The sequence below is a fragment of the Hemiscyllium ocellatum genome, chromosome 9 (assembly GCF_020745735.1).
Source record: "Hemiscyllium ocellatum isolate sHemOce1 chromosome 9, sHemOce1.pat.X.cur, whole genome shotgun sequence".
In the NCBI taxonomy this organism is placed as follows: domain Eukaryota; kingdom Metazoa; phylum Chordata; class Chondrichthyes; order Orectolobiformes; family Hemiscylliidae; genus Hemiscyllium; species Hemiscyllium ocellatum.
In genome coordinates, this window is record NC_083409.1 from 28,759,263 (window position 1) to 28,781,963 (window position 22,701).

Genomic DNA, 22,701 nt, shown 5'->3' on the forward strand with positions numbered 1-22,701 from the left:
ATTGGGCAAGAAAGTGACTTTTTTTCTTAATTACAGAATGTGGCAGTTGCTGCCTAGGCCAGCATTTATTGCCCATCCTAAATGCCCAGAGGAGAGCTAAGAGTCAACCACATTGCTGTGGGTCTGAAGTCACATGTAGGCCTAGCCAGGTAAGGCTGGTACATTTCTTTCCCTAAAGGACATTAGCAAACCAGATTTTTTTTTCAAACAATTGACAGTGGTGTTAGGGTAATCATTGGACTCTTAATTCCAGATTATTTGGTACTGAATTCAAATTCCACCACCTACCATATAGCAGCATTCAAATCTGGTTACCTAGAATATTACTAGTCTCAGGGCTAGTCGTCTTGTGCTAATACCACCAGGCCACCAGCTACCCATGACTATTATGTTCTATATTGTGGTGAGATGTGAAATCATTTTGAAAACAGAATGAAAAAGCAGATTTCTTTTAAAAGGTGAGGGACTAGTCCAATGTTTGTATTCTGAGCAGTACAAGTGTCCTTGTTTTGTTGTTAGCATATTAGCCAAAATGCTAGCTGGATAGTTTGATCTAAAAGCCCAACTGCTCACACATTATTTAAAAAAAATGTTTCTTAGATAAAGTAACAAGTGTACTTATTCTATTTGTCTTGGGTTTTCTTCTCCCCTCCAAGAATTGAAACATTCAAGAACTTTCTAATTCAATGCAGTATTTAATTTCCAAATAAAAGTGATCCATTAGCTTTAGCACATATACGTTGGCTGAATATTTCATTTTCATAATGGATAAATTGTGTTGTGCGTTCCAAAATGTGGTCCAATTATAAATATCACATAATTGGAAATTAATTGTGAAACCTGAACAGCTATCACATGCAACGGGTTAAAATTTATGGGAAACTTCTGCTGCGATAAATGTTTTTTTTTAGTCAACAGCACATCAGAAAAATTTAGAGAAAAACTTGAGAACTGGAACATTTTAATATCATTCTTCGACATATTTACAATCAGAAAATTACCCTTGAGCAATAGTTAAACATGCTATTTTTCTTATTGACCTTTCTGAACAAATAGCTGATATGGTCTAATGGCTTATAATAATCTGTCAAAGAATCAGTGAAGTATACTTCACAGATACAGCATCGTTATACTTATCAAAATGTGTAACTGACGAGCATTAGTGAGTTTTGAGAGGATTTGCAGCTCAGGTTGAGTTGCTGGATGTATGCTTGCTTGCTGAGCTGGAAGGTTCATTTTCAGACATTTCGTTATCATACTAGGTAACATCATCAGTGAGCCTCTGGTGAAGCACAGGTGTTAGTGACCCGCTTTCTATTTGTGTGTTCAGGTTTCCTTGGGTTGGTGATGTCATGTCCTGTGGTGATGTCATTTCCTGTTCTTTTTCTCAGAAGTATCCTTATATACAGATGAGTAAGGACACCACTTCAACCGGGACAATACATCCATCCTAGGGCAAGCCAAACAAGACATGCACAAGAATTCCTAGAAGAATGGCATTCCAACCAGAACTCTATCAACAAACACATCGACTTGGAGACTATTTACCATCGTCTGAGAAAAAGAACAGAAAATTACATCACCAAACCAAGGAAACTTAAACACATAAATAGAAAGTGGGTCACTAATACCAGTGCTTCACCGGAGGCTCAATGATGATGTTACCTAGTATGGTGATGAAACGTCTGAAAACAAACCTTCCAGCTCAGCAAGCAAAGGTACATCCATTGACTAACATATTGGGGAAGTCTCAGAGAGCTGCCAACATGGGCCATAAATTTTTAATCAATCACAAGACCCCATGCAAATTTTTAGCTTCAATTAATTTGTTTTTATGAGATTATCAAATGCAATCTATTTTATAAACACTTTATCTTTCAATTCCATGACTCAAGTCTCAACTAATACTCACGTGATTAAACCTCCTAGTGAAGGCTACGACATTTGGTGATGAACTGTGCTTTTCCTTTTTATTCCAGCCACAACTTGACAGCTCCTAGAAAACAAATTGTTGAACTTATTACAAGATTAATCAGTGTAAACCAGGCTTTCCAATGCAAAATATGGTTGTTTCTTTCCACATTCATACACTCACGTCTGCTTTTGTAGAGAGGCCTCCAACATTCTATGCTTCATAAATCTGACTTCATTCAAAAGTCTGTGGCTCATGTTGATCTAAGCATCAAGCCCGGTTTACACATCACTGTTTGCATTTCTGACCCATGTCAACATTAAATCAAGCAATACCTGAGGCTTCAACAAAAATCTGTTTTCAAGTCCCTCCTTTGCCTTGCTTTATTCTATGTCTATAACCTCCTCTTGCCCCACAATCCCTCAGAAGAATATGCAGTCACATAATACTGTATTTTGAGCATCACGACTTTCAATTGCATCACCATTGTTGACTGTGCCCTTAGTTGTCTCAGGCCTAAACAGTCTCATTCTCAAGAAATTCATCAAAAGTAAGCTCTTGAAGGAAATATTTGGCTTTCTGTCCAAATATATCATGATGTAGCTTGGTGTTAAATCTTGCTTCCTAACACTCCAGTGAGGACATGTTTTTTACTTTAAAGGCATTTTATAAATACATATTGGTGTTGTTACTTGACACTTAGCCCAACTCCCCAAAACTTTTCCGTTGTCTACAAAGCATAAATCCGGAGTGTGATGGAACAGTTATCAAATGTTGGAGATATGCGATGCCACAAATATGCACAAATTTCAACACCATCCACAACAAACATTAAGGAGCAATAACTTACTTTAATGCAGGATCTGGAATTTTCTTTTGGGGAAAAACTCATAGCTTGGAAAGCATTTGTTTTCAGTTCAGAGGTCCAGTGGAAGCTAGATATGTAAAACAATTTCTCCTGAAGGCAGGTAATAGCTTAGAACAATTATGAAATAGGGGTACCTCAGTGTAAGGATTTTAGGTTGAAAGATCCAGACCACAAGTATTTGGTTCGACCTTAATGGGGTTATTTGAAGCTGAGAAAGTCTAAGGTCAGTTATGAGATTAGATCAAGGAAGAGGTTAATTCTCAACACAGTGAATTGAAAGAAAGTTAGGGTAAACATACATATGTGACAGAGAAGCAAACTTACTCTGGTGTTTGAGTACAATAATGTGAATGTGTTGAGATAAGCGGGATTGCATTTCTATTGTGCGTTTCAAAATCTTTCAAATTGAGTTATACCAAAATAGTTTTATTTATTCTATTTTATTATTTTTGCATATTAAACAGCTCTTTTATTGTAATAACAAAATCTGCAGCATTGCATGCTTGTGTCTCATTGAAAGATCACCCCACCAAATTAGAAATAAACAGAGTATTATCTATCTAACCAAATTTCAATCTAGGATCCAACCTATCCAGCAATAACATCAGATAGGATCATAACAGCATCTTCAAGAGATTTACTAGAATAGTTCCAGGAATAAAATATCAGTTACTAAGATAGACAAGAGAAGCTGTACTCCTTACAGCAAAGGAGACTAACAGTTGAGAGGAAAGATCACCAGACCCGAAATGTTAACTTTGATTTCTCTTCACAGATGCTGCCAGATTTGGTAAGCTTTCCAACAACTTTTGTTTTTGTTTAAGACTACCAGGAGATTAGGAACAGATGTTTAAAATCGCAAAGGAGTTTGTAAAGAAAAATCTGTAAGTAGCTCTTGTGGTGTGGAGGTAGAGTCCCTATCCCTGGATTGAGAGTCTCATATTCAAATTCCACTTGCTACAGAGATGTGTAATACAATCTCTGAATAGAATAGAAAAATAGGTTAAATTTTTAAAAATTTACACGAGACAAAAACTGCTACTGTTCACGGTTAATAGATGAAAAAATACATCAGGTGTTTTGGGATGGAAAACAAAAGTTCAATTATGTGTAAGAGTACTTCTGGATATAAAATAAAGGAAAATTGAAGGGCTCGTGGCAGAGTGCTAGTGTCCTTGCTTCTGGGCCAGGAGGCCATGCTTCAAGTTCTACCTGATCTAGATGCGCATCATATATCTGAACAAGTTGATTAAAAATAACTGAAGGGGAACAGGCTGAAGGGTGGTTAAGAAGGGGGATATATTTATGATTGGCAAATTAGAGGCATACTGATGAAAAGTGTTTTTGTGCAACAATTAGTTAAGATTTGGAAAAACACTGTCTAGTAAGGTGCTAGATACCATGAAATAGAACCATTAATACAGAGTGAGATTTGAGATGTTTTGTAGCTAAGGTTGAGGTTCTGGATGTAAGTTCGCACGCTGAGCAGGAAGGTTCGTTTTCAGACGTTTTGTCACCATACTAGGCAATATAGTCAGTGAGCCTCTGGTAAAGCACCGATGTTTGTGACCCACATCACCAACCAAGAAAATTTAAATGCAAATAGAAATGTGTGTGTTAGATTTCCTTAGGTTGGTGATGTCATTTCCTGTTCTTTTCCTCGGAGAGTGGTAAATGGGTCCAAGTCAATGTGTTTGTTGGTAGAGTCCCAGTTGGAATGCCAGGCTTCTAGGAATTCTTGTGCATGTCTCCGTTTGGCTTGTCCTAAGATAGATGTGTCATCCCAGTCAAAGTGATGTCCTTCCTCATCTGTATGTAAGGATACTAATGAGAGTAGGTCATGTCTTTTTGTGGCTAGTTGATGTTCATGTATCCTGGTGGCTAGCTTTCTGCCTGTTTGTCCAATGTAGTGTTTGTTACAGTTCTTGCAAGGTATTTTGTAAATTAAGTTAGTTTTGCTTGTTGTCTGTTTGGGGTCTTTCACATTCATTAGCTGCTGTTTTAGTGTGTTGGTGGGTTTGTGGGCTACCATGATACCAAGAGGTCTGAGTAGTCTGGCAGTCATTTCTGAGATGTCTTTGATATAGGGGAAAGTAGCTAGGGTTTCTGGGCACGTTTTGTCTGCTTGTTTGAATTTGTTGCTCAGAAATCAGCAGACTGTGTTCATTGGGTACCCATTCTTTTTGAATACACTGCATAGGTGATTATCCTCTGCTCTTCGTAGTTCCTCTGTGCTGCATCTTGTGTGGTGGCTCATTGAAATAATGTTCTAATGCAGCTTTGTTTGTGGGTGTTAGGATGATTGCTTCTGTAGTTCAGTATTTGGTCCGTAGGAGTTGTTTGCCTGTAGATGCTGGTTTGAAGTTCTCCATTGGCTGTTCACTCTACTGTGACATATAAGAATGGCAGTTTGTAGTTGTCTTCCTCCTCTTTTGTGAGTTTTATGCCAATAAGGATGTTATTGATGGTCTTGAAGGTTTCCTCTAATTTCCTCAAACATGTCATCCATTTAGTGGACTCAAAGTTTAGATTGGATGGTTGGCAGAGTTGTTTGTTCGAGTCTCTGCATTACCATCTCTGCTAAGAATCCTGATATTGAAGATTCCATGGGTGTTCCGTTGATTTTTCTGTAGATTTGATATTGAAAGTGAAGTGGTTGTTAAGGCAAAGGTCCAGTACCTTAACGATGTTGTCCTTGCTGATTAAGTTGGTAGTGTTTGGTGCATGTGTCTTTGGTTCTTCTAACAGTGTAGTCAGTGTTTCCTTGGCCAAGTTGATGTTGGTGGATATGAACAGAGCTGTTACATCAAAGGATACCATTACTTCATTCTTTTCTACCTTGGTGTCTTTGATGGTGTGGATGGAGGGGTGTGAGTCTTCTACTAAGTGTTTTAGTCTTTGGTGTAGCTCCTTGGCTAATCTGTATGTAGGTATTCCAGGTAGCGAGACAATAGGTCTGAGGGGGCTCCTGGCTTGTGAATTTTGGGTAATCTGTAGAAGCATGGTGTGTTGGATCTGTTTGGTTTCATTTTTGGGAAGTCTGTCTTATTTAGTTCCCCAGGTTTCTGAAGTTTTGAGTAGGGTTTGATTCAGTTTTCTAGTTGTGGGGTCGTGTCTATCGCCACCTGTTGGTAAGTATCAGTATCTGTAAGTAGTGCATTCACTTTCTCAATATAGTCTCTTCGGTTTACAATGACTGTCAAGCATCCTTTGTCTGCAGGTAGGATAACAATGTTTTTATCTTTTGGAGCCCTTCTAGTCCTTTCCTTTCTTGCGTACTGAGTATGTTTCCTTCCTTTTCTCTGCTTAATGTTGGTATGACTGCCTGGCTGATGGTTTTCTTCTGTGAGTTCATTGTCGTTCAGTGTTGTTTTTAATGCAAAGGAATCTTTCCTGTTCACATCCTGGAAGTTATAATTTAATCCTCTTACTAAGACAGCTTCTTCAGTGCCTGTTAAAAGAGCAGTCAGATAAGTTTTTAATCCATGCTTCTGTGTTGTCTGTGTTATTATTTTGTGGGTTGTCCAGTTTTTGCACCAACTGTGTTTTTCACTGTCTAACGCCTAAGGCGCATTGTACTATGTCTGTCATTCATGGCTTGTTGCATTACTGAGTAAAGTTTTTTTGGCAAGACACTTCCCGGTTGTATTTATAGTCTGTTGTGGGCATCATTAACTAATTCTCTAAGTATTCTGCAGCCATTTTGTTCTGCTATTCTTTTGGCTAGTGGGATGTTATGGGGAGGTTTGTATTTAAGACATTTGATAGTACCTATTTCCTTCGGCATTCGTGCAGAAAATACAGCTGATCATGGGTGGTGCTCTGTCAGATGGCGTTGGTTTCCCATTTTAAGGCCAGTTTTATCGTATTGCACCCATCGGTGTTAGTGTGTTTTTGGAAGATTTGCAGGTCAGGTTGAGGTTCTGGGTGTAAGTTTGTTCACTGAGCTGGAAGGTTCATTTTCAGATGTTTCGTCACCATACTAGGTAACATCATTAGTGAGCCTCCAGTGAAGCACTGGTGTTAGTGACCCACTTTCTATTTATATGCTTAGGTTTCCTTGGGTTGGTGATGTCATTTCCTGTGGTGATGCCATTTCCTGTTCTTTTTCTCAGAGGGTGGTAAATGGGATCCAAGTCGATGGGTTTGTTTGGCTTCCCTTGGGATGGATATGTAGTTGACTGAGACAACACATCCATCCTAGGACAAGCCAAGCACAGACACGCACAAGAATTCCTAGAAGCATGGCATTCCAACGGGAACTCCTCAATAACATTCCAACAGACACATCGACTTGGACCCCATCTACCACCCTCTGAGAAAAAGAACAGGAAATGGCATCACCAACCCAAGAAAATCTAAATGCAAATTGAAAGCGGATCATGACTACGTGCTTCACTGGAGGCTCACTGAATAGGTTACCCAGTATGGGGAAGAAACATCTGAAAATGAAACTTCCAGCTCAATGAGCAAATTTACATCCAGATTCATTATTAGGGAATTTGTTAAAGATTTAAATAAAATTGTATAGCAGAGATAAGGGGAAAGAAGAACAGTGAAATTGCCTTCAGAAAGCATCAGGGCAGAAGATGTGAACAAAATGGCATCATTGTATGATGCACCATTTAACAATCCTGTGAAACAGTGAGCAGCCAATTTTAGCCTTGGGAAAAACTGATCATTATTAGCACAAGACCACCTCATGCTGACAAGAAAAAATTCAGGGCAGGTGTGAGCAATAGACTGCACCCAACTAACATGCAGTGCAAAATTTAAAAAAGACAATGGCCTCATCTTCCAGTCAATAACAAAGAGAATGTGCTCACCACTGATTGCATTTGAATCTATCACTTACCCCATTTTATACTGGAGGTTCTTCAATGTCCAGTGTTGACTCCAACAGGGTTGCAGTAACAAACAGGAGGTTTGAACTGAAGACATGCCGCTTAAGATGTGACTTCAGTTCATTGCCTCGCATTGTTTGACATGGAGTTGTCACTCTCGAACAATGGATTGCCTTCCCTCAGTGGCAGCACATACTCTATCCAACAAAATATTCACATTTCCCCACCCCTTCTCTCTTCAAAGTATGCAAATACCCTATTCCCCAAAAACACACTCTACCCGCCTCTGTCTGTCCTAAAATGCTCAAACTCCTACCTCTCAATCTCCCACTCTCTCACCCCCAACCACGCTGGTGCAGGAAAGTGCGATAAAATTTGCCAGGTTGTAGAGAACGTTGGCAATGTGCCATGTGCATGCTTCAGACATCAAGGCAGTGTTAACGTTGTTTAGTCAATGCTATGCTTTGATACTCCAACTCATTTACTTGATGATTTATATTACTCATCAGACTTCATACAGTATCTGAAAACAGCAACTTTTGCCCCATTTACGAAAAGCTCTGTGCACAAAATAGTAAAAGCCAAATAGCCCAAATCTCTCTGGTTCTGGCCATCTGATACCACTATGGTATATTCAACAGCAATACAGGCAGGATCAAACCCGCAGTCAGAAATCAAAACTGCCTTATCACGTGTGTTTGTTGGAACCTTCACCATATCCCAACATGCATCTGTGACTTAGCCTGAGAAATTCACCGCTCCCATACTGGAAGATGTAGGCCATGATTTACATACGAATGCTTTCAAATCCCTCTGCAGCTTACTGTAGCTTTTCCCATTCAAATAATATTCAGCTCATCTCTTCTTGCTGCCAAAGTGCATAACTTCACATTTTCCCTCACATTCTACTCCAATTCACAATTCTTTCCACAAACTATCCCTGCAGACTTGTCATCCTAATCACTTGCTCCCCCATTCCTTTTTGCATCATCCACAAGCTTGGCGATATTTCATTCATTTCCCTCCTCTAAGCCAGTCTTTACACTGCAAATAATTGTGGCTGCAGCTCTGATCACTGTGGTGCTCCATTAGGTAGAGACTGCTGATCTGAAAATGTCCCCTTTCATAAAACATGGAAGGTTGGGATAATTGGTTGATCCTCTATCCATACTAATATACTGCCCTCAATGCTATGGGCTTTTCTCATGTTAAATAACTTTATATGTGGTAGCTTTTCAAATGTCCTTTGGAAATCCACTCATGATATATTTACTGGTCTTTCTTTATCTATCCTGCTTATTACCAGCTCTAAGAATTCTAATAAATCTCTCAGGTATGATTTCCTCTGCATGAAGCCATGATGACTCCATTGATAATATTATGCATTTCTAAATGCTTTGCTATTACAAAAAAGCAAAATACTGCAGACGCTGAAAATATATAATAAAAAGAGGAAGTGCTGGAAAAACTCCACATGTCTGGTGGCGTCAGTGGAGAGAGAGGTAACATTTCAAGACAGATATGACTACTTCAGAACCAAAAGGAATGCAAAACTTGTATTTTTTATGCAGTTGATTGAAGGGGAGGAGGAGAAACTGGAACAGGTTTTGAGGTTATCTGCAGCAGAAGACAAAGAGAAGGTAAAGAGAAGTAGAGATATAAAATGTGATGTAAATGAAGGTGTGAATAGGAGAAATAAGATTTATATGAGGCACAGTCAATATGGGGAGTTAGAACAAAGAGACAAAGTGAGAGATAAAGAGAGAGATGCAGGATAAATAAAGTACAAGATAATCCTCTGAAGTTGTACAACTTATAATGGAGTCCAAGAGCCTTTAGTCTAATTATTGCTCAAATGATAGTTATTATACTTGGTATATTCCGTGTTTGCCCTTTAGATTATGTCTTCTACCATGAAAACTGATAGAAAGTACTTGTTTAACTCTGCCATTTCCTGGCTCCCCACTATTATTTCCCTCGCCTCATCAGCTAAGGGATCGATGTTAACTTTAGCCTCTCTGTTCCTTTTTATATATTTGAAGGAACTCTTATACTTACTTATGTACTGTTTGTTGGCTTAACCACAGTTTGTTTCCTCCCACCTCACTTTTTTAAAGTCATCTTCTGTTGTCCTTTAAAATGTTTCCAATTCTCTGACTTACCACTAACCTTTTCAACATTCAACATTTTTTCTTTCAATTTAACAGGAACTCTTAACTTCCTTGGTTAACTATAGCTATTTACTCCCTTCTTACAATCCTTCGTCCTCACTGGGATACATCTTTACTGTGAGTCATGAACTATTTTCTTAAACATCTGCAGTTGTTCATCAACTATCTTTCCTTCAATTGGTGCTTCCCTGTCCATTCCAGCCAACTGAGTCTCATTCCTTTATAATTACCTTCTTACACAGCACAGTTCAACACAGTTGTTTGTGACCCAGACACTTCATTCTAAAAGTGAATGCTAAGTTCTACCATGTTGTGGTCATGGATTCCGAAGAGATAATTTAATTACAGTATCTCAAAATCACAGAGGGAAACCATTTGGTCATTATGTCTGCACCGATTCTTCAAAGAAGTATCATTACCATGTGCCAATCTCCTGTTTTCTACCCACATCTTTCCATATTATTTCTAACCAAATTATCATCCAGTGCCTTCTTGAAAGTCTCAAGGCAACCTGTCTCCCTTTCTAGACAATGCATTTCATAGCTACTTGCTGTGAGAAAACATTATTACTCATATTACCTTCGCTTCTTTTATATAGTTCTGCCTTCTCATTCTTGCTGCTTGTATGAGCAGGAATAGCTTCTAGGAGAAAGTGAGGACTGCAGATGCTGGAGTTCAGAGCTGAAAATGTGTTGCTGGAAAGCGCAGCAGGTCAGACAGCATCCAAGGAGCAGGAGAATCGACGTTTCGGACATGAGCCCTAGAAGGGCTCATGCCCAAAACGTCGATTCTCCTGCTCCTTGGATGCTGCCTGACCTGCTGCGCTTTTCCAGGAACACATTTTCAGCTCTGGCCAGCTTTTATTACCCGTCCCTAGGTGGCCTTGAGCCAGTTCACAATTTTAAAAAACTTTTATCAAATTTCCCCTTTTACTCTCCAACAAGACCAATGGTGCCCACAACAGCTCAGGATACTCAAATTGAGGTTTGACAGGTGTCTTCAGAAGTTCAACATTGCCTCCATGCTCTTGTACTGTCTGTCCCGATTAATAAAGCCAAGGACAGTTTGTGCTTTTAATTAACTGCTCTTTCTAACCGTCCTGCCACCTTCAATGATCTGTACACATATACTCCCAGGTCCCTCTGCTCCTGAACCCCCTTTAGAACTGTAACCCCTACTTTGGATTGTCTTTCAACAGTCTTCTTAGCAAAGTCCATCACCTTACACTTCTTTACATTGAACCTCAACTGCCACCCATCAGTCCACTTCTTTAGAGTTCCACTGTCGTCCTCAGAATTTACAATTCTTCCAAGTTTCGTGTCATCAACAAACTATGAAGTTGTACACCATAATCCAGATCACTAACATATTATAAGGACTGCTAAGGAACTGCATTACAAAATTTATTCCAGTCCAAAAAATAGCCATTGATCATTATTCTGTCTTCTATCACTTAGTTAAAAATCACACAACACTAGGTTATAGTCCAACAGGTTTAATTGGAAACACACTAGCTTTCGGAGCAACGCTCCTTCATCAGGTGATTCTATCACTTAGTCAACTTTATATTCACATTGCTGCAGTCCCTTTTATACAATGTGTAATATTCCTTCCAAGTATGCTGTGTACACTGTATCAAATGTGTTCATGAAATCCATCTTATACAACAACAACTTCACTCTCATTGAGCCTGTTATTTATTTAAATAATTCCAGCAAGTTAATTAAAAATGATTAACTTTAGAAATCTGTACTGACTCTTCTTAATCAACCTACGTCTTTCAAAGTGGCTACTGGTTCTATCCCAAATAATTGTTTCCAGAAGCTTGCCCACCACTGATGTTAAACAGACTGTTCTGTAACTGCCAGGATTATCCTTCCATCCTTTTTTGAACAATTTACTCTGAAATCATCTATTAAATCTGCCTCATTGAAATTTCCAGGTTCAAAATCCCCTAAGCCCTGTTTGAATCCACAATATATTGTTCTAGGAAACTGTCCCGAATATGGTCTTGTGAAGTCTTCCTCATGGTTTTCTCTACCAATTCAATTTTCCCATTCTAAAACAAGATTAAAGTCACCCATGATTAAACTACTGTTTTTTTACTAGCCCTCATTATCTTCTAATTTAATCTGTCTCACAATATAGCTACTTGTTACGAGGTCGACAAACTACCCCCTCCAGTCTCCTTTCCATTGTTATTTCTTAAATCTATTCATAAGGGCCCTAGTTTTTTCAGTCCAAGACTATTTCTTGCTGTTGCACTCTTTCTATTCCATACCAACAATGATACATCCACCACCCTACCTTTCCCTTTTACCATATCAAAAGTCACATGATCCAACCCATCCATGCCGACCTGATTTCCCAACCCAATCTAGTTTCACCTGCCGGCACCCGGCCCATATCCCTCCAAACCCTTCCTATTCATATACCCATCCAAATGCCTTTTAAATGTTGTAATTGTACAGGCCTCCACCACTTCCTCTGGCAGCTCATTCCATACATGTACCACGCTCTGTGTGAAAAAGTTGCCTCTTAGGTCTCTTTTAGATTTTTACCCTCTCACCCTAAACCTATGCCCTCTAGTTCTGGACTCCCAATCCTATCCATGCCCCTCAATTTTGTAAAAGTCTATAAGGTCACACCTCAGTCTCTGACGTTCCAGGGAAAACAGCCCCAGCTGTTCAGGTGCTCCCTATAGCTCAAATCCTCCAACCCTGGCAACATCCTTGTAAATCTTTTCTGAACTCTTTTCAAGTTTCACAATATCTTTCCAATAGGAAGGAGATCAGAATTGCTCATAATATTCCAACAGTGGCCTAACCAATGTCCTGTACAGCCTCAACATGATGCCCAACTCCTGGAATCAATGCTCTAACCGATAAAGGAGAGCATACGATATCTTCTTTACTATCCTATCTACCTGTGACTCTACTTTCAAGGAGCTATGAATCTGCACTCCAAGGTCTTTCTGTTCAGCAACACTACCTAGGACCTTACCATTAAGTGTACAAGTCCTGCTAAGATTTGCTTTCTTAAAATGCAGCACCTCACATTTATCTGAATTAAAGTCCATCTGCCACTTCTCAGCCCATTGGCCCATCTGGTCAAGATCCTGTTGTAATCTGAGGTAACCCTCTTCGCTGTCCACTACACCTCCAATTTTGATGTCAACTGCAAACTTACTAATTGTACCTCTTATGCTCACATCCAAATCATTTATATAAATGACAAAATATAGAGGGGCCCAGCACCTATCCTTGTGGCACTCCACTGATCACAGGCCTCAAGTCTGAAGAACAACCCTCTACCACACCCTCTGTCTTCTAACTTTGAGGTAGTTCTGCATCCAAATGGCTAGTCTGCCCTGTATTCCGTGAGATCTAACCTTGCTAATCAGTCAACCTTGTCAAATGCCTTACTGAAGTCCATATAGATCACATCTACTGCTCTGCCCTCATCAATCCTCTTTGTTACTTCTTCAAAAAACTCGATCAAGTTTGTGAGGCATGATTTCCCATGCACAAAGCCATGTTGACTATCCCTAATTAGTTCTTTTCCTTCCAAATACATGTACATCCCTCCAACAGCTTGCCCACCACTGACGTCAGGCTCACTGGTCTATAGTTTCCTGGCTCGTCCTTACCACCCTTCTAAAACAGTGGCACCACATTAGCCAACCTCCAGTCTTCTGGCACCTCACCTGTGACTATCGATGGTACAAATATCTCAGCAAGAGGCCCAGCAATCACTTCCCTAGCTTCTCACAGAGTTCTAGGGTACACCTGATCAGGTCATGGGGATTTAGCCATCTTTATGTGTTTCAAGACATCCAGCACTTCCTACTTCTGCCCCTGTACCTTAAAATCTTTCTGAAAATTTGCTTTATGAACAGAAATTTATCATATAGGTACTTCAGATCATTCTTTGGTTTAATAATATTCGGCAGTTGAATAAGTTCAGGATCTAACTGACTACATCCATTTGCAATCCTCATGCTAAGCAAGGACCTAATGAAGAATTGTCAACACGTAAGGCAATTGGTAAGCAACTAATGTATAAACTTCACGTATGGATTTAGGGAGAGCTAGCCAATGGATAAAAAATTGTCTTGAAGAGAATGAATGGAGACAGAGAATGGTGTTAGACATTTGTTCAAACTGGAGGCCTATAGCAAACGGTTTGCCACAAGGATTGGTTTGGTCATCATTTATATAAATGATTTGGATGAGGTGGCATGGTTAGTAAGTTCGTGAATAATACCAAAATTGGTGGTATAATGGACAGTGAAGAAGGTAATTTAAGAGTGCACCATTTTGATCATCTGGGCCAGTGGACTGAGAAATGGCAGCCAGAGTTTCATTTAGATAAATAGTGTGTTGCTTTTTAGTAAGACAAACTAGGGCAGGACTTAGAGTCATAGAGTCATAGAAATGTATATAATCCTGAATACTTAGCTCTTAGCTTTGATTGCCTTGTAACCATGTCTCTTTAAATGCGAACAGACCATACCCATTAATCTCTATTTCATTTCACATATTGAGGCAAATGTGTGACTAGATTTAGTATTACCATATTAAGCAGGATAGATGAAATGGATACAAATTGAAAGGCACTTTATATGGTAGTGATTATAATTTAGTTAGAGGTGTAGAATTTCCAGTACTGGTGTAATGTCCGGTATGTATGCCAATCATCCCAAAGACTGACAGATCTTATCATAAGCATATCCCATTATTTATTCCAAACAAGCAAGGTATTGACCATACCCAATTAACCCATGCTTGCAAAATTCACATCACATTGCCAACATTAGACCTAATTTTTAATTGCTGAATAACCCTGAATGCACAAAGAATTGCCTGTACAACCAATTTAGCTACAGTGTGCCACACTTGTGTGTACTGAAGGCTACACTAAAACACAGGCCTTTGTAGCCAGAAATAACATGTACACACGCTGCACCAGTTTCAACTCAAAAAATGAATAATAGCCATCATTTTCATTTTTAAGGGCAATGCCCTGACCAAACAATTTTGTAATAAACTATCAATCATCCTCTACTTAACGTTTATGTATTTACTAACGAAACCATGCTAACCTGATCTCAATATTAATCCTGATATAGCCAATTATATGTCTTCTACTGTATGACTATCTTTGTTAAGTTCAATAAATTATTGTGACCATTGGAAGAGTGGGACTAGAAAGCAAATACTGTACTCCAGTCTCGGTCATAACAGTACTCTCAGGTGTATTTACTCTATAAAGTTTTGGGTAGTTGAACTATGATAGTTATATAAATTAGTTATTTAAAAATTAAAGTTCCTCTATGTTCAGTAGCAAATAAGATTAAATTTCTCAATTTTCAACATTAACACCTGCTTGTATTTAGCTGCATTTCTACCATTTGTTTGGCAATTAACAAAATGTATAATAGTGATAAAGATTCAGACATTTTGACACATGATGAGACATATCAGTCATCGTACCGTTGTATCCCCACAGTGTGGAAACAATCCATTTGGCCCAAGTCCACACCGACCTGCCAAAGAGCATCTCATTTCCCTACCCTATCTCTGTAACACTGCATTTCCCATGACTAATACACCTAACCTACACATCCCTGAACGCTACAGACATTTTAGCAAGGCCAATCCACCTAACTTGCACATCTTTGGACTAAGGGAAGAAACCGGAGCACCAGGCACAAATCCACACAGACATGGGGAGAACATGCAAACTCCACACTGGCAGTCGAATCCAGGTTGGAATCGAATCCAGGTCCCTGGCGATGTGAGGTTGCAGTGCTAACCACTGAGCCACCATGCCACTCTTTCCTATTTTTTGTTTTCCTATTTTGCCTCACTCTCACTCCATCATCTTACTGACTCTATGTGGAACCACAGGAGATGGGTGAGACACTAAACAAGTATTTTGTGTTAATATTTACTGCAGAAAAGGATATACAAGCTAGAGAACTTGGGGAAATAAATAGTGATATCTTGAGAAGTGTCCATATTAAGTAGAGGTGGTGCTGGTCTTAAAATGTATAAAAGTGGATAAATTCGTGGGACCTGATCAGGTGTCCCCCAGAACTTTGTGGGAAGCTAGGGAAGAGATTGCTGGGCCACTTGTTGAGATATTTGTATCAGTGACAGCCACAGGTAAGGTGCTGGAAGACTGGAGGTTAGATAATGTGGTGTTATTATTTAAGAAAGTTGTAAGGAAAAGCCAGGAATTTATAGACCAGTGAGACGGAGGTCAGTTGTTGGAGGGAATTCCAAGAGATAAAATTTGGAAAGGCAAGGATTGATTATGAATAGTGAATATGGCTTTGTGCATGGGAAATCGTGTCTCACTAACTTGATTGAGTTTTTTGAAGAAGTGACAAAGAAGGTTGATGAAGGCAGAGCAGTAGACATTATTGGTATGGACTTCAGTAAGGCGTTCAACAAGTTTCCACAATGTAGATTGGTTAGCAAGGTTAAATCATATGAAATTCAGGGTGTGCTAGCCAATTAGATACAAAATTGGCTTGAAGGTAGGAGACAGAGGTGGAGGGTTATTTTTCAGACTAGAGGCCTATGACCAGTGATGTGCTGCATGGATTGGTGCTGGTCCACTGCTTTTCATCATTTATATAAATGATTTGGATGTGAATAAAGGAGGCATGGTTACTAAGTTTGCAAATGACACCAAAGTTAGTAGTGTAATGGACAGTGAAGAAGGTTACCTCAGAGTACAACAAGAGCTTGATCAGATAGGCCAATATGCCGAGGAATGGCAGATGAAGCTTAATTTCGATAAATGTGAGGTTCTCCATTTTGGTAATGCAAATCGAGGCGGACTTGTACGGTTAATAGGGTTCTGAATGGCTGAAACGGTGGTGGAGAGGAGCAATGTTTTCATGCAGAGGGTAGTGCATGTATGGAATGAGCTGCAACAGGAATTGGTGAGGCTGGTACAATTACAACAATTAAATTCATCTGGACTGATACATGAATAGGAAGGATTTACAAGGAAATGGGCCAACTGTTGGCAAATGGGACTAGATCAGTTAGGATATCTGGTCCACATGAACAAGTTGGACCAAAGGGTCTGTTTCTGTAATGTATACCTCGATGACTCTATACATGGAAAGACAAATAGAACTAACATTTCAGATTGACCTATCTTTATTTCGGAAGTCTAACAACTGCAGTCATCTGTTTCTCATAAAAATTGCATAACTGGCCTGTACTGGTAAAGGTAAAAGTTGCCATAGTCTTTCCTGACCATAGGGCTCCTTTCTCATTGCGAAAGACATGACTGGTGGTGTTTTAACCTTAGGACCAGCACGTCACTGGCAAGGGGAGAATTTGAGAAGAGAAAGTCTTTCATGGTAACTTCAGCTGCTGTGAGAATTGAACCAATGCTACTGGTGTCACTGCATCACAAATCGGTCCACCAGCCAACTGAGCTAGCCAACCCTCCACTGCTGTACTGACAGCTTAGCCAGCCTGAGGTTACAATAATAGAAGACTGATACTCGCTAACAGCTATTTATTTTCACAGCAGGTAGCATCCCATCAATGGTTCTCTTCAGAATTTGGTTGCTGGTCAGGTCCCTAATAGCATCAAATGTGGCTCAGAGTAGGCTCATCTTTAAGTCAGAGAATATTTTATTCAAGCGCTATTGTAGAACTTCAACACAGGATGCTGAATATTTGCTGGAGAAGCAAGTAGCTTAAGTTGTGAAATTTCTGCAGTCACTGACCCGCCTTAGAAGAAAGAACTCAAACTGATATAATGTTTGTTCCAAGGGGGTGCAACAGAGTGAAACCCACCAATACCAGAAGCACGGCATAAGCAGCCAGGGAAGGTGGTAAAGAAGTCCCATCTCAATTCTTTAGGACTTTCTTAGAGATATATTTAAGGTGGTTAAATCCTCTAATCCTCACTGTCTTCACTGTATTCTACACATTCTCCTGCCCAAACATGCCCTCAGTCCAGCCCATCACCATCATATACTCAATGTCAATTCATGGCCTTTCCCTGCCCTTCATCTCAAATACTACATACACATACAATAAGCCACATCTTAGCAATAGCATACATGGAACTACTCAGAGAAAAAAATTCACAAACCAGTACCTGCGAAACCGCTGTTCATCCAACCTTGTAAAAATGTCAGGCATATCATTAAAAATATCAATATTAGATTTCAAATGCTTCACACCTCTTCATATTATATAAATAAACATTAAGATAGTTATGAGATCATAGACAGAACTGTAATCATTTAAAAGATGTCAGTCAAGCAAAGGCAACAATCCAACCCAGTTATCAAAACAGATAACTGGTTGACAGAATGTTTTTATGAATCTAGACTTTCAGCCAAATGTGCAGTATGTGTCCAGCCTGGTCTATGTTCTAATGTGGGGAGGATCTCCTTAAAAACATTGCAACATGGCAAGTAGCATTAAACTTAACAATGAAACGTCAGACAATTGGTGAAACAACAGGCATAGTTAATGGTGTTCTTATCACACTGGGTCTGAGGTATAATGTGTGCTTTAGACAAAATGTGAAAGTTGCCAAAAACTAACAAACAGTCCCTGACCCCGAAATGGTTAGATCAAAATAAATGGTGGCATAATATGAATCTTTTTGAAGTACATCTTGTGATTAAATGGCAGAATATACGTTTGCACATTTCAATTCGAAATTGGAAAATTGGCATTCAATTTTTTGATTTCATGGCAACAATGTACAAATTGCACCATGTAAAAGAGAAAATCCAGCAAATCAAACTAAGACTTCTGATACAAATCTCAGAAACAGTTTCCAGCTGTAACAAATAAAACAGTGTCTTGTTTTAATTCACAGCTGAGTCACTGACCAGATTTCCTAGAATCAAGAGAAAATAAAATAGTACTTTCAATCAGAATTAAGCAATTCAAATCAAAAGTAAAATCAATAAATGCCGGAGAAATCAGCAAATTGCATTTAAAAGTCAACAACTTACCCTAGCATGCACAGGATTGGAACTAAACAAAGTTACTAACTAGAATCGATCTAATACATCCAATAACCAACAAAGTCCATCTTCAGAAATGAAGATATCCTGCTACATATCAACTGTAAATACCATCATCAGTAGCTACTATGCTAGTACAGTCACTAGAAAATTCTAGTAAAGTACATTGCAATAATCAAATCACAATTGGTTGTCATGTTTAAGCACAATTCACAAACCAGAACCTGCGAAACCGCTGTTCATCCAACTGTGCTTAGAAGCACGAGATTAATAATCATGACTTTGAAGCTGAAAAAGATTGTATTAATTCAACTGTAAATCTCAAATACCTTTTTCTCAACTTTCTTTCTTTAAATAGTCTAGAATTGGACTAGTGCTTAAATATTTGGCAATTCGTTATAACACATCTCAGTGGGTACTTCAGAAGTTTATTTGGAGCCATATTCGTGTTTTGAAAATCTAAACGGGTTTGCTTTTCTTTCCTCCTGAATGTGTTTTGCCCATGAATTCCTTATGCTACTCTCTACTAAGCAACAAACTAAGAAAAAAGGGTGGCATGGTGGCTCAGTGGTTAGCACTGCAGCCTCACAGCAGCAGAACCTGGGGTTCAATTCCCGCCTCAGGCAACTGTATGTGTAGAGTTGCACATCTTCCCCGTGTCTACATGGGTTTCCTCCAGGTATTCCGATTTCCACCCATTATCCAAAGATGTGCAGGTTAGGTGAACTGGCCAAGCTAAATTGCCCATAGCGTTAGGTGCATTAGTCAGGGGTAAACATAGGGTAGGGGAATGGGTCTGGGTGGGTTACTCTTCAGAGGGTTGTTGTGGACTTGTTGGGTTGAAGGGCCTGTTGCCATACTGTAGGGAATCTAATCTAATCAAAAACTTGAGCAATGAAAGTAGTCATATGGTTTTGAAAGATTTTTTTTCACATCAGCAGAGTTTCGGATGAATTCTGCAACTGTGCTGGGACACACTGTGCAACTCAGGAAGTCGCAGGGCAGGTCATTAAAAGTTTTCCTTAGGTGCAAATGAAGTACACAAATAGGAGATGAAGACAACTGAATTGAAGTAAACGGAGTAACTGGGAAATCTATCCTCAACTAATCAACTTCGATGAGGGCAAGAAAATAATTCGGGATCAGATATCATCAACACTAAAGTATAAAAGTACATGTCAGTTTCTAAATAAACAAGTACTTTGCAAAAAATGTTCAATATGATAAGTCTATTATCATAACAACATATGTTCAGCTAAGACCAAAAGGACAGCCTACTTGATTGGTACCATAATGACAAATAATCATTCCATCCATCACAGACGCCTAGCAGTAGCATACTCACAATTGATGTGTTTGGAAACCAGCAGCAACTCCATATCAGTCAAAACACTAGAGAAGCAACCAAATGTCTTTCCAAGTCAACATTTCAGAGTCTGACACTATTCCACACACCATCATTTACTTGCAGATTTTCCTTTCGATCACACAGCCTGCTCAGAAAGCTAAGATGCAAGCACATATCATACTCTGTAAATCTAATGCCCATGTTCAAAATAGAGTTCCATAAACAATTTTGATTTTATTGCTTTACATCTTCCCAATTAAAGGAATGTTAAGAACAGTCAGCTTCTGTTTAAATTTGAAAGATGGTGAATGATAGCACAGCAAACTGCAAAATACCCATAATTTTATGCAAAAGTTACATACAGTTGGATTAAACATTGAAATAGCAAAATTAGCATCATGAACATGCGAATTAGTGATCATTAAATTGGCTCAGAATGGTACACAGTCATCAGTTTCATTGTGACCAATAACCCTAACCTTCAGTGTTTACAAGTTGTTAACACAAATCCAGAATGCCTGGCCTCAAAGTAAAATGACTGTATCGTACACTAAGTTTAAAATGTCAATGTACACACATATAAGAAAATAAGATCAAATATGAGTTTCTTCACAATATGTTTTCTCACTACAGAAACTTTGAAGAATTCCTTTCTATACTTCTTTTAATATGTTGCCTAAAGCCGAAAAAGTGATTTGCAAAATTAGAGGGGACCAGGGCGGAATAGCATATATAAATTGGAATTATGCCTCGGCCTTTTTTTAAAAAAACTAGACTATTTTATATAATTGAAGACTTCAAAACATATCTAGCAAGAGCAAACATTTTCCAAGTTCCCTAGCAATGCCTTCAAGAAAACTAACAGCAGCTGTTTTTTGTGAAAATTTAATAAATACATTTAGGAAAAATTAGTTAATTGAAAGAAGATATTTTACATAGCCTAACTGTATTATCCAATTGAAAAGGATATACTTTTAAGCCTATAAATTACATGTATCTTTCATCAAATGAAATATATTCTGAGAACTTAGCTGTTATCAGCTAACTAAAAAAGTGTCTATATAAACTTGAAATTTATTACTTACCAACTCTTTCAGTCAACAAACTTTCCAGACAATTTACAAAATCTTTCAAAGTCATTGCTTAGGAGTTTGCTTCAAAAAAGTTGTCCCATTCTAAGACAAAATCAACTTCATCTTTTGTATTTCAATTGCAAAAATACAAATACAAACTTTTGAGTTAATCATGCTAATATTGGACATTAAGTGTGTTGTCAAGTGCTTTAATTAAATTTGACAATAAAACTCAAGATATATACATATATTGTTCAGGATATTAGAAATTCAGCCTGATCAGTCAATCACAAAAATACTTGCAATCCGAAAGATTAATTTTCCAAATCAATGTAAGACCATAAAATAGTTAAGTGAACAAAAAGCTGCAAGTGCTAATCCTCAAAATTTCATAGTTAACAGGATTTTTATTCCCTTGAAATATATGTCTCACAAAAGAAAACAATCATCAACAATGAAATTTTAATGGACCTTCTTAGGTTTCAGTCTTAAATTGAAACAAATGTTCAGAAATGTAAAAGATGAAATTAAACATCCAAATGTGCCAAGCCAAATTCCAAAATTGTGTGTCAATAATTTAGCACTGTAGACCAATAACCTTAGCTGGACTGAAAAAAAATTAACTTGTATATTTAAAGGAAGGTTCATAGATCCAATGGCTTGTTTTTTGAAAAAGTTAATACATGGGATGTGAACTTTATTGACTGGGCCAGCATTTATTACACATCCCTATTTGCCCTGGAGCATGTGGTGATAAATTTTATTCGTGAACTGCCATAGTCCATTTGCTGTGGATATAGTCACAATGTTATTTGGGACAGAGTTCCAGGATTTTGACTAGATTTCCAAGTTAACATGGTGAGTGGCTTGGGTGTGAATTTGCAAATGGGGTATCCCATGTCCTGATGAAGGGCTTTTGCCTGAAACGTTGATTTTCCTGCTCCTCGGATGCTGCCTGACTGGCTGTGCTTCTCCAGCATCACTCTAATCTAAACTTTGACTTCCAACATCTGCAGTCCTCACTTTTGCCTTATCCCATGTTATCTGATCCCCTTTCTAAGAAGAGTTAGGGTATTTCTCCAGTACAATTCTCCACACTACCACTGTGTATCAATGGTGGATGGAGTCAATGTTGGTGAATGTGGTGCCTATGAAGCAGGCTGTTTTGTCTTGGATGGTGTCAAGCTTCTTTAGTGTTGATAGAGCTGCACTCATCAGGCAAGCAGGAAATATTTCATCACACACCTGAATTGTCTATCATGGATTGTGCACAGACTTTGGAGAGTCAGAAGGTGAGTTACATGCTGTCAGATTCATAGTCTCTGAACTGTTCTTGTGCATGACTGCTTCAGTACCTGAGGGGTCACGAATAATGCTGAACGTTATATATTCATCAGTGATCATACTCAATCTGACCTTACGATTATTAAAGAGTCACTGATAAACCTTCTAGAGATGGT

General features: G+C 38.6%; 1 protein-coding gene across 4 annotated transcripts in view; it reads right to left on the minus strand.

The window, feature by feature from the left end:
• The window catches only part of ralgps2 (Ral GEF with PH domain and SH3 binding motif 2), a 431,788-nt gene that overhangs the window by 236,256 nt on the left and 172,831 nt on the right, over positions 1-22,701 (minus strand). For all 4 annotated transcript variants that reach the window (XM_060830098.1, XM_060830096.1, XM_060830097.1 and 1 more), the window contains one exon: positions 1,913-1,996. In XM_060830098.1, the coding sequence (XP_060686081.1) occupies positions 1,913-1,996 (84 nt within the window). The remainder of the gene's footprint in view (positions 1-1,912; positions 1,997-22,701) is intronic.